This window comes from Contarinia nasturtii, unplaced genomic scaffold (assembly GCF_009176525.2).
Source record: "Contarinia nasturtii isolate CC-2019 unplaced genomic scaffold, AAFC_CNas_1.1 Cnas_scaffold_745, whole genome shotgun sequence".
Taxonomy (NCBI): Eukaryota; Metazoa; Arthropoda; class Insecta; order Diptera; family Cecidomyiidae; genus Contarinia; species Contarinia nasturtii.
This window is the reverse complement of record NW_022198093.1, coordinates 2118765-2132561: the sequence shown is the minus strand read 5'-3', so window position 1 is coordinate 2132561 and position 13797 is coordinate 2118765. Positions and strand designations below refer to the sequence as shown.

General features: G+C 34.3%; 2 protein-coding genes across 2 annotated transcripts in view; both read left to right on the top strand.

The window, feature by feature from the left end:
• Positions 1-1221: 1221 nt before the first annotated feature.
• On the top strand, positions 1222-3758 carry LOC116341722 (opsin, ultraviolet-sensitive-like). Its single transcript, XM_031768963.1, has 10 exons — positions 1222-1479; positions 1550-1738; positions 1811-1871; positions 1956-2049; positions 2288-2342; positions 2436-2572; positions 2649-2936; positions 2994-3043; positions 3316-3416; positions 3483-3758. The coding sequence occupies exons 1-10, from the start codon at positions 1424-1426 to the stop codon at positions 3589-3591; spliced, it is 1140 nt and encodes a 379-aa protein (XP_031624823.1). The 5' UTR covers positions 1222-1423; the 3' UTR covers positions 3592-3758.
• A 1402-nt stretch (positions 3759-5160) lies between these two features.
• LOC116341720 overlaps positions 5161-13797 on the top strand; it is a 45753-nt gene continuing 37116 nt past the window's right edge. The window contains exon 1 of the mRNA XM_031768961.1: positions 5161-5885. Within this exon, the coding sequence (XP_031624821.1) occupies positions 5828-5885 (58 nt within the window). The 5' untranslated portion in view covers positions 5161-5827. The remainder of the gene's footprint in view (positions 5886-13797) is intronic.

Sequence of the window (13797 nt, the reverse complement as noted above, 5' to 3'; positions counted from 1 at the left end):
TCAGGAAGCTGAAATGGAGTGATTGTTATTGCTATAAAAATGCTTACATTGCTATAATCACCATAACAATAGTTTCTATCAGTCTATGTATTTCGAATGAATATCCATCCGAGATATTTCAGAATATCTGGCTCTGCGTAGTTGCGTTATATATCGAGATATTGTAAAATACCACGGATATCCATCCGAAATATATAGACTGATTTCTATTATTTTCGCTCCATTTCAGTGCCTGGCATCAGCTTCCTGAGCTGAATCATCTGCCTGAAAATAAGCCATTATAATGTCTGGTGAAAAATAAATTATCATAAAATGAATATTTTCTAAATTCTATTTTTAACAGATTTAAAACTATTTACTTCCTTGTTAGTTTTTTGTAGTAAATATTTTGATATTTTGCCGATTCATATATATATATCGGCTATAGCAGCATTTTAAATAAATATTTCGATTCGCCTTGATAAAATGTCAAAAAGATTCAATTACATATAAACTTGCAATCAATCGATCACATTTAAATCCTATAGAGACTGCTCTTTTTTTATTTCACAATCAATTGGCCTTTGGAATATTCATACGATAGGAAACCAACCGAAAACATGGCAAATGACCCAAATAAATGACTTTTTTCCCATCGATTTACTGTCGAAAAAAATTGAAAGAAATACACCTGCGATCTCGATATATTTTCATGACACAATCCAATTTTTCATGGTTTTTTAAGGTTAACAATGGGCAAACCATTTCAAAATGATACAATTTCAGATTAAATACATACGATAAGTACATAAGTTCAACAGATTTGTTTTCCGGCACCTTGTTAATGTTTCCATTTTCTACAATGAAGAACGTAGGAATTAAACGTAATTGTATTATTGTATCACGAGGAGAGCCGTCGACGAATCAAAATGTTGTAATTAATTGAATTATCATTGTATTGATTTCTGCATTTCAATTAAATCACCATATATGTCAGTATGGCGTACGTATGTCTATTTTGGTGGTACATTTATTTAACGATGTAATACATTTATGCGGTATTCAAGTTTCGATGTATGCGTATGGTTTGATGTGACCATACAAACAGAAAACCACTGAAATTCTCGTAGTAAATCTATATCTATAATGCAAGCGAAGCATGTTCTATTTTGGCACGAGTAAATCCAATTAAATTTTTAATTTCGATTGACATCAACATATAAAAGGAGCGATTCGGCCGCTGTTCAAAGTGATTTCAGATAGTTCGATGGCCATATGAGAGTCGACACCACTTCAAAGTATACATAAATTTTATCAGTTTCTTTTCTCTTATCGGTTGCGAATTGGAAATATTTTTTTTTGTTGATTTTAATGGTGGCAAATCGAAATATTTTTAAATTAGTCAGAAAGTGGTTGGTTTTATTAATTTAAATCATTTGAAAACATGGATAATATCTGGGATCCAGTGTACAATTTAACAGCTTTACGACCGGAAGCCAGGTAAGGTGGTGAAATCGTCAGTAATTTTTTAATGAAAAAAATGTGGATCGAATCATTTTAATTCCCAAAGGATTGGCGAGCCAACGGTACGAAAACTAGGTTGGAATATACCGCCTGATGAACTAGCAACAATCCCAGATCATTGGCTAAGTTATGATGAACCAAACGTTTCAATTCATTATTTATTGGGCACTCTTTATATAGCCTTCACGATTGTTGCACTCCTCGGGAACGGTTTGGTGTTATGGATTTTCACATCGTATGTATACCTCTGTCTTACGATATAAATCAATCATTCGACCAATTAGGCATATTTTTCACTCAATTTTAGTGCAAAATCGTTACGAACGCCATCAAATATATTTGTTGTGAATTTGGCACTTTGTGATTTTGTGAGTATACGTTGATATCAATAAAAGTGTATCGACAAGTGTGGGTTTTGGATACACTTTTAATCACTTTTCGTCTGATTTCAGGTGATGATGTTAAAGACACCAATTTTCATTTACAATTCATTCACACACGGATATACCCTTGGACATGCAGGTTGCCAAGTGTTTTCCATAATGGGTACGTAAAAATATCTTCATTTTCAATGTAAAAAAAAATGTAAAAGTGTTCATTTGTTTGGAGGAAATTCGTTTATTGTACCCGTGCTTTTGTCGAAAATGGCCAGATTAAAAGTGCAGCAGGTGTCTTTACCTGTTCAAGAGAGACTGACACAGTTTTGATAGTTTAAATTGGCTCTTTCATACAAATCACATGTTCGAATTGATTATAAAATTCAAATGTCTTTATCTATCCAAAGGTGCTTTTTCAGGCATCGGTGCGGCGATAACGAATGCATTCATCGCATACGACAGGTTACTTAATTTCATAAAGTTTTATTGACGACGCAGAATGAATTGATGCTGATGTCCAAAATCAAATCAAATTCAATCTATCTAATATTGCAGATATCATGTTATCGCTAATCCTCTGGAGGGAAAATTAACGATGACTAAAGCCATTTTCATTGTGATTCTTATATGGTGCTATACAGTGCCATGGGCCTTATTTCCGTATTTCCAAGTATGGGGCCGCTTCGTTCCGGGCAAGTTGTTTTATATTTTGGAGCGAATTTGTGTAGTGACACAAATATTAACGAAATATATTATTATTATTCACAGAGGGTTACTTGACATCGTGCACATTTGATTACTTGACGGATTCATTTGATAATCGACTTTTCGTCGCCGTTCTCTTCACATTCAGCTACTGCATCCCAATGACGTTGATCATTTATTATTATAGTCAAATTGTTAATCACGTTTTTCAACATGAAAAAACATTAAGAGCTCAAGCCAAGAAAATGAACGTCGATTCGCTTCGATCAAATCAAAAAGGCGGCGGAAATACAACAGCCGAAGTTCGCATCGCCAAAGCAGCAATTACAATTTGCTTTTTGTTTGTTGCATGTAATAAATTTTAGGATTTTTTTGCATTTTGATATGTAATATTCAAATCATTTCTAGCATGGACACCATACGGAACTATGGCACTTATCGGTAGCTTTGGAAATCGGGTTTGTATTTCTTTTTTGTAGAACCAACAATACAATGCCAGAAAAAAGACTATAACAAAAACTGAAAACAAAGATTTTCCATCCGAAAAAATGGTTCTGACAAAAGTTTGATCTAACAAATTTTTTGTTCGAATAAAGTTTTTTCGAACCATTTTTCGTACGTATGGGCACTTTTTCCGGACATGGACACTTTTTTTCACTTAAGTAGCAATTACTCACCCGAAATTCTCCAAAAAGTCAGATATTAAAAAAAAATCTCATCTGAAAATTAGGCTCTCTTGACTCCTGGTGTGACCATGATACCAGCATGTGCGTGCAAATTTGTTGCATGTCTCGATCCATATGTCTACGCCATCAGTCATCCACGATACAGGTGAGTCATATGCAAAATATTTTCGTGTTCCATTTCAAAGGCGATTTCATTAAACTCCAAATGTAGAATCGAGCTTCAAAAGCGATTGCCATTTTTGTCTATCGTCGAGAAGGAAGAAAAAGTCTCTGATGCAGTGTCAATGGTAACCACAGATGCACACCAGGCATCAGCATAAAATACAAATTGAACATAAGCGACGGCTAACAAAACTGGATGAATCTCAATCAACGCAAATCTAAATAGAATAGAAAATTAAAAAGTCTGCCACTCATTTTAATTTTTTGTTTGTACGATGATTTTCATCGACCTAATTTTTCTTTAAATAAAAATTAATGTTTTTTTCCCAGCAAAGAACGAAAAATAAATTGATTTGACTCATATTGAAATGTTGATTAGTAGCCAAATGTCAACTTTGACGCATGGATTCAAATATATATGTCAAATAATTTTAGCCAAAACTAATGAAACATTGTGATGACATTTAAAATGCAGAACACGAGATCGAAATCATGTTTTGAATCTACACAATCGATGCAATGTTATACCAAACGACGCTCATTAATTTTCAATGAAGAAAATAACATAAACAGGTGATAAGTGATTTTCACACATGTTAGGAAATTATTTCACTAAAAAACAAGTTTGCACACAGTTCCGAGCATTTCGAGTAAACCAACGATTCAAAAAATACTTTAATGCGCAGAATCTCAAAGTGAACAATTCACTCAAAATGTTGAGGAAAGTTTTTTACTCACATTTCTCCAATCATATGATTCAAATCGTTGACAACAAAAACTGTAAACTTAACGTAAATAGCATTAGCTTTGCTCACGTTGTACACCCATACGTTTTGCGTTTATCGAGCAGAGCCTTTTTGCCCCTGAAAATTCAACAGTGCTTGGTGGCATGTACTCCAACGGTGTTTGTGTGTGTGTGAGAGTGTGTGTGTGCTTATACTGTTGCATGTCCTTATGCTTTGGCAGAATAAAATATGACTGCAGGGGCGGATGAATTGGTGTGCTGTGTAAGCTTTTGTATTTGTGCGAGTGTTGGCTGATAAAAATTGAGTAATCGAAAATGTGTTGTGTGTTTGAGGCTCTTGTTTGTTTGAATATCAAGTGGCATAGTCAGTCTGGGCTAAACGGAGTACCAAGTAACACACATTTATGTGTTATTCTCGCTCGGTTCCGCGCGAACAAAATCATTCCAGTAGCCACACCACAATTCAAGAATTGCTAGAACAATCGTCAGTTTTTTAAGCCATTTGAATTCCGGAACGAATTCATTTCGTTCGCTGTACAAAGTGAAATTCAATTCCATAATTTCCGTCACATTATAAACTAAGAATGAAAGTAAAGTTTTGTTAAGAAAATGGAATAAACGAAATAGTACACCGAAAAAAAAACGGTTGTGTTCAATTCACAATTGCAGTGTAATTAACAATTATTTTTCAATTTCGTCGGTGCAGTTGGTGTTAAAATGCAAATGTGACTGAAATTCACTAAAGGGCAAACGAAAAGTAATGTTAAGTTTAACGGTCATGGTTTATTAGTAACCCGATAAACGCACTTTCGACGAAGAAAAAATGAATAAATAAACGCTTTTTACCTTTTATCGGTAAAAATAATTCCAAATTGAAAATACCTGCGTATTTATTTTGGTTTTTAATAAAAATTCGATTTGAGTTATTGAAATTTTTTTCGCAGCAAAAAAAGTAAAACGCATAAAATGTGTATTTGTGGTGGTAAAACCAGTGTGTGTGTGATTGTAAATTTTCCGTGTGAATTTCATGTGTAAATCACAAAAAAAAACAGCTCATATAATAGGATTTAATAGCAACAGGCATTTCAGCCACACATAATTTCCGTATGGAAATAATACAAAATATAAATCCTCTTTTTCACGCTAAATATCATAAAATCGTTTGCAACTTGATTGCACATTATAAATGGCAAATAATTTGTGCATGAATTCAGTCATCTGAAATCATTTGGGGCTGGGAAAAACTTATGATTACTGGCATTATCGATGTGTGATCTGCATCGAATCGCAAATTGTGTATGCGAATGAATGAGTGTGAGTGTTCATTTCAGTATTGATTGCATTCCAAAAATACCGTGTTGTTTTATAAATTTTAAATGAACTGTGAAATTCGATGTGAATTTTTTGCAAAGTGTGCAAATATGAGCGATATTTATAGACGCACAGAAAAGTCAACGGTATTACATCGACATCGTTAAAATGTCCATGGGAAGGAATGAGCTGTGGTGTGCGGAAAAATCGTTAAAAATTATTCTAATTTAAGACATAACTTTCGAAAATCAAGCCAATTCAAAAATAGACGAAGACGGTGAGAATAAGCTCACACAACACATCACACAACCGATCACCATTCAAAACAAAACCAAAAGATGGATACAAATTGGATACAATACATTTTCGTGTTAGCAACTGTTTTCCATTCCATTCGTAAGTTGAATATTTTCTTCATGCTTTTTTTTTTTCTTTCAAAGTTATTTGACATTTTATTAAAACGAAGGAGGACAGACGGTTTATTTTTGAATGGCAGCGCTTTCGTTGATGTTTGGTGTACTCTATTCTCGGCGACGATTTATGTTGTTCTGGTTGGTGTTTTTTTTTTGTTGTACTTTATCCACATTTCCGAATAAATTACGTGTTTATAACATTTGACTCATGAATCGTTTATCAAGCAAACGAAGAATCAGAGAATGAGAAAAACGAGAACTTGTTGCTCCCCGATATAATACACCCAGCAATATCGTGAAGAGGGAATGAAATGTTGAATTGATGGCTGAATCTGGTTTTTTTTTTGATTGGTTAAATATACGGTATTCGTATGTGTGTTTAATCAATAATTTCGAAAATGCGCTCGAGTACGACGTATCAAGTGTGGATTTGGTTACTAACAAATCGATAAATATTTTAGCTGCTTGAGGATAGTCGGTCATTTCGTTCCGAGAGAGAAATCGTTTAAATACCGCAATTGTTTCGGTCTGCAAACCAATAAATATGTCATTTCCATTTTGTTAATTATTATTGCAATAAGTGTGTTCAATCCAATTTTGTGTCATGCCTAAAGATCGAATCAATGTCGCAACAGTATATATCGTTTTAAAGCGAAAATTCAGTAGATAATGTTATTTTCTAATTTACGGTAACCCAATAAAATAAATTAGTATAATCAAATGTCAATAGCTCAATTTTTTATCTACTTTCACTTCAGTTTTATTTTTCGCCTCTCATTTCAAGAGGCGATTTATTTGTGCCGTATTTTCAGCAGTAGTGCCATATTCAGTGGAAGAAAATTCATTCAATGAAGAAAAAAGGACAAATTGATGTTGTAACCATTGGTGATGGTAACAATGGGCTTGTTAAACAACACAAAAGTATGGCATTTCACACCCATCAGCTCTGAAAGATCAAAGATAATTCGGTTAAACAAATTTTGAGCATTAAAGCCACTTTACACATAGACACGATAAAACTCTCTTCAAAATGGAACAGTACTTTTTGTATTCGGTTTTCTATTTTTTTTTTTTTGACAAATAATCGAACGACGACAACAATAAAAGACCAAAAAGGTATTGTATCAGAGTGATAGCGACGGTGCGAGTGTGTCGTCAAACAATAAAAATGAAAATGAATACAAGAACACCCCGAAAACAAACCCGAAGCTCACCACACCTAAACGAGATTGGAAATTTTTCGTGTCTTTTTTTCTCGCTTTCGTTCTTACTTTTGTGTTTGTGTGTGTGTTTTTTTTAATCAAAATTGCTTCAATACCAACCTGGCGGACACGCACATTTGAAGGCGCAAATACATAAATATCACTCACTGATTGGATTTTTCCATCAAACGAATGCATACAAATGGAATCAAAAGAAAAGAGCCGCTGTCGTATTGATAGTAAAAGATCCAATAAAAGAGATAATCAACCGACAAGAAAAAAAAATGCATAAAAATTGAATTCAACCGCGTAGCATGTTTTATGTGAAAATTTGTTTCGGTTTGAACAACAAAACAAAATACTCGTTTTCTGCTTTCGCATAAAACGGATCGTATGCACGCAACATCGTTTTACGTAAAACGGGTAAAATTAGGCGAAAAAATAAAAATAGCAACGGAACAAAAAAGAAACCGTATGCAATCATCGGGCTTATTATACATCGTTGAGCCTATTGAAATATGGATTCTAATTTAAATATACAACATTATAAAATCTTATTTGAATCCAAGCTCAACAGCTTTATTATTTGGCAAACATCCAGGCTGATTTACATGTTGACGTTAGTGAACGTTAACTGTGGAAGAAAGATGATTTATAGATTTTCAATAATAACTTAATTTACGCTTTTCCTTGAAATTATCTCCCTCTCACCCCCCCTCCCTCTGTGTGTATGAGCCATATATTGTGTGTTTAATGCAAAAATGAATCATTTATTCGATTTATGTACTTGATTCGATCATCTTTCGCACAAAAGAACGCAATTGCCTTGTAATAATGGGAGTGTAAAAAAAAAACAACACAGCGCGTGCCTTATCTACCGTTTCAACCATATCTAGCCATGAGCTCAATAAAAATATCTTATGTTTCTTTTCTCGCTCTCTCAAGGAGTAAACTTAAAAAGGGAGTGAAAAAATGAAGACAATGGCAATTTTGGTGCACGTTGGAAAATTTACATTATTTACAATATTTATGAGTCTAGCTTACATTCACGAAGCTTTTCCGTACACAAAAGCTAACCAAATCAACAAAAACCGAACAGGAAAAATGTATAGAAGGAATAAAAGAAAATTTTAACGACAATTTTTTTTTTACATGGAATGCTTTGTCGTTGTCATCATCATCTTTTAAGAAAAACATAACGAATAAATTCAACGGCTCAACACGTAAATGCGATATTCTCGTTCCCATGGACGAATCTCGTTCACATTCTCTGCATTTTCAATATATCGGTAAAACTCGTTGTTTAGATTCCATAGTCAAAACAAACCACTGGCATCATTACCATTTTTCAACGTGAATTATTCGATGAAAAAGATGCAGCCTTGAGTAGAACGTACAACAAATAAAATGAAGAAAATTTCGTTGAAAGCGAATCAAATATATACTCATACATACGATGATGAGTAGAAAAAGCATCCCTTCGGTGAGAAAAACAAAGAAAAAAATGGCAAAAACAAACACGCACACGACATTTTTTGCAACAGCCAAAGGGAAGCGAACACAAAATTCATTTGTAAACATAAAAATAAATTGTCGTTTAAAAAAGGCAACGAAACAAAATGGATAAAAGCTCTTCGCTTCTATTTACTCCATGCGTCGGTCATATGATTGACAAACGAAGAACTAGCAGTAAGAAAGAAGAGAATGCAGCCATGCTATTTATTCCCTCTTTCGTCTTTGTGTTTTTATGCGTATACCCTTGTGTTTGGCGATATAGAGCGTCTCAAAGGAGAGAAAAAATGAATATACATCACTGAGGCTTAAATTGTTTACGACGATGACGAGAATATATTCGCACGACCGTTTTGGTTGTTGTATTGTACGCGGATATATAAATTTACAATGTGAAGGTGAACATATATATAAAAAAGGGTGTGTGTGTGAATGTGAGTCTCAAAAGCACTTCAGAAGAGTTGATACGAAATGAATGCCAATCAAACTGTAAACAAACCATACACAAGGGCGATAGACACGTTTTTTTAGATGTCGATTACAAAGGTAATGTGCGTTCACTGGAATTGCGTGAATTCATCAAATAAGCTACATGCTTTTCGAAATTGTTTCCATTCCATGCATAGATAAATATTCTAACATACAGTTTTTTTAGTTTATTTGAAAATTACCGTGTAGTATATTGCAACCGTATCACTTTGGTTTTTATTTTGCACTGTGATTCTTTCGACATTTTTAACCATTTTCCAGGCATACATTCTCGCATTGTGCAATAAAAATGACATTCAAGACAACGGTGACGGAGAAAAAGAAGTTACACCCTTTTTTGCTGTGCTTCTATTGCCTTTACCACATCACAACCCGATTGCCATTTAAGTGTTGAGCTGTGCAAATTCGCTATCCGCTCAAGAAGATATCCATTTTTCGCATCACTATGAACCAGAAACCAGTCCATAAAGCGTGAAAAAAATCTTTTTTATTCTTTTCTCCTCATAATTTTTTGTGCATATTTTTCACTCATTTTATACGAAATTCAAGAATGTATACATTGACGGGGAGAGGGAGAGAGAGAGAGAGAGAGCATAAAGGAAGAAAGTTCTGTGGAAGCAGCTGTGCATTATATATTTGCGGTTTAAACTGGTGTTTATGGTGCCGCAATCCGGCTTTTATTACGTATATTCAAAAATGAAGAAAAACGGTCTTTGGGCAGACACTTATCAAAAAACTTTTCCTCTTTTTCACTTTCAATGCCGCAGAGACGATGAAATTGATTTTAGTCTTTTACCATAAGATTATACCCACAAAATCTTCACTACAAATTACTCAAATATACTCATGCACCGCAAAACAAAGAACAAACCACAATGTGATTTCGAACCAAGATAAAACTAAATTCGGTTAATTGGTTTTTCCATTATGGATTGCGTTTTGTACAATATACGGTGGTGGCGTCAACGGTGTCTATATATAATGTTACATTAACATATGTGTTATAGACCGCTGATTGTCGAACAAAAACAAAACCTTAATAAATACAAAGTACCACAACGAAATTAAGCGTAAAAGTATTAATTTAGTCATTTAGTGGAATGAAAATAGAAAGAGTATTTAGTTGAGGCACGTCATTGATATTGACGCAAGTGCGTGAACAAGAAAAACTCCATCATATTAGAACAAAAAAAACCAACTCCGTAATTATACGATAATATTGATGTAATTAAGTTCAACAGTTTGCATTAATAAATACATTTTGCACTCTCTTCTTCTCTCGATCTCCCTCTGGATTCGTAGGCAGTCCGTTGGCGATATCTGTAGGCGGCTATGTTGGGTAGCAGTGAACATTGAACAGTGCATATCTGAATTATCATCGTTAAAAAAATATCGAGCACATCCGTCAAAATTCATTTAGAATCATTAATCAATTTATAGAAAAGCCAGCCGCAGTATATATTTAGCAAATCATATGTGTATATGCAAATGACATTTTTCATTCAGCGCTGTGCATTTAAAGTAGGGACAGCCGCAAATTAAACCACCATCGCCACCCCTTCATTCGTTGATCAAAACCGATGATTGATGTCATTTTTGGGCTTTATTAAACAAATTCAATGTTTGTGCATGTAAATAAAGTCATACCAATTCATACATTGATCTAGTCCGGTCTGTGATTATACTAAATTAGTTCGCATTGGCATTATAGTCTCGAAATAATAGCGATTTTATGCTTCTATTTCAAGTACATTAATCATTTTCTATTGACGCTCTTCAATATTATTAATGTTGTTTTATCAAGATTGGCGCGCGAGTTAATTGGGATTTGAAAACCAAAATATGATATAAAACGTGTTATGCAGAACAGACATGCTTCGGGGCAGATTTGAGTGTGCATTACGCAAATCAAACAGAAAAAAACGCCATTATTCTCATCGAGAATAAAACCGACTAATGCAACTTATGTTAAAAGCTTCATTTATAATTTACATGTGTGCTTCGATTCGGTGTGCATGGTTTCAAAAAACACAAAAAAAAAATGGTGACGAAAAAAAATCTTTCTCTTTCATGACATTGTGTTTACTTGCAAAGCTTTTCAAGAGAGACATACAAAGATGTATGTATAAAATATGAAAGCGAGCCATTTAATTGCAGTTGACATTAGATTGAGTGATAAATCCAGTAGCCGAGTTACATCAATATTTGCGATTACAACAACAAGCACGGTATCAGACGATAAAAAAACGTAAGCAAAACGTATTGTTTCAATATGCAGACGGCAAAGGTACAAATCTGACGCTATATAATGCACTGGATAAGCTCTTGTCTGGCAGCTTGATGCTCGTAGCCGAATAAATGACAGGCCTGTCTTTCAATTCGATTCGACAATGAGAAATCTGTCTGGTCTAGAAAGTAGATCTCCCAAGACTGAGGTGAATGTGTCTGCAACATAAAAGTGTCAAACGAACCTCAGCATGATAAGACACCGTTAATTCTTATGTCGCCATTCAATTCTGTATCTGGCCGATGTGTACGTGAGAAAATATGAAAGTAATTAATTTTCTTTAACTTCTTGGACATAAACGTTGAATAATAATTGACATCGCACAAAATTGCATGGGGTGCATTCACGATCAAGCGATGAAGTTGGCGATTTTTAATTTATTCAGTGGAAGCCAGAGAATAAAGCTCATTTGCTTCTTTTATGAGAGAAGATACATTTTTTTTTTCAATCAAACTTTTCATTTCACACAGCAATTGAATAAATAAACGTTGAAAAGCAATAAAAAAAAACTTTAAGACAGTTCATGAAAATTCGCTTGCGAAGCGAACTCCCGCAAGCAATTTACAAAGTAACATCATATAATAAATAATAAAAGTGAATTGCACGCCATAAAATGCGACACGTAAAACTCAAAATATATTGATTTCCTGTGACGGTGCCTTAGATAAGCTCGAGATATGTTTATAAATATATCATATGTTGTGTAAAATGCGTGGGTGATTGACAAGAGAGAAGGATAGAGGAAGAGAGACAGAAATAAGATGTTGTGCACGGAAAATTTCATTCATAGAATTGTGTGGTAATAAGTTGTATTTGTGGCCGGAAACTCAAACAGGAAATATGAATGTAGGTTTTTCTTCCATTCAGACGATTTATTTATAAAGCGGCAGCGACGCAAAGACGGAACAAAAATACAAACACACTTTCAAAATGTGTGTAACAGATTTACTGGTGAAATGAACGCAATAAAATGAACAACATGAATAAAAACATAAATAAATGCTCGCACTTAATCTATTCGGCTATCTTTTGTGCAATTTAATGGTGTATTACTTGTGTTTGTGTATGATTTTCGCACCCAACAAAGCACCGCACGAAACCAAGTGGAAGCTTTGTGAAAAGGCGTTAAAATGAATTTCGTATATGCACGGTCGAGCTGTGACCGAAATTAGAGTGGAGAAAATAAACCAAATTTGGATAAAACGCCACAGCATTGCGTCCACTTGTTTTTGTTAAAGGTAAATTGTGACGGCTATAGCAAATTTGAAATTGTGAAAAGTCGAATTGCGGGTTGGTTTTCATTATATACCACAATATCTTCTCATCGGCTCACCACTAATGTAAACAAATCTCCTCGCACTTTTTTCACCCATATTGACGTATGTCGAAAAAAAAACTAAACTTGACACTTACCAAAAAACCACAGCGCGGGAGACATGGGTGTGCTTGCAAAAAAAACGGCACAAATGAAATTGAAGATTGGAGGGATAACTGATAATCAAAATAGCAACAGGAAAATCAATATGCATGCCATTCCACAATCTATAGCGCATTGAACAGGGCACCCATTTCGATTACGATTCGTTTCGTTCCATTCGATCACATATCGATTGGGTATGATGGTATATAAACAATGTTATTCGATTTCAGTTCATGCTCACGTTGGTGTTGTTGAAATCATGGACAACATATTTTGTGGTAGGTTAACCCGAAAAATGGATAAAGAGAGAATGGAGGCAAAAGACAAAAAAAAATATGCGTACTAATTTTCCATTCGGTTCGTTCCTTTTAAGCTTGACAAACATATTGATGGCACGAAATCGGTCTATTCCAAATTCATTGGCCATTTGGTTGTTTTTTTCTCCTCCCTTTTTTCCCACATTCCATTGGCTCTTATGTTCGAACATTTACGAGAAGAACGAGTTTATTATTTTTCTTTTGCATTGTTGTAACATTTTCAAATAAACTGAAAAAGGTACGGAAGTGCAAATGAAAACAATGAGTATGCTTAATACCATCATTTTTCTGTGTATGCCGTCCGTGTTCGGTATATTGTGTGTGAAAATTGGCAATGATGACGGTGATGAGTGCCAGAGTAAACGTAACCGGAATTATATTCGATGATAAAATGTTTACACGCATTCTTACAACCATTTCAAGGGATAATATTCCACAAATACACATAAATACAGTGCGCAACATGAACATTAATGCGGCCACAAAAAAAGAAGAAGAAGAAATGTACGAACCAAAATACAACATAATTGTGTGCATGAATAAACTATAAGACAGTTTCAGTCATTAATATAATTTTGTGACTGATGGCGATGCCTATAAAACGTTATTAATAGATAAACTCGGCCAGTCAGTCTTGAGCTTCATTGTAACAAGCACATTGGCCACCG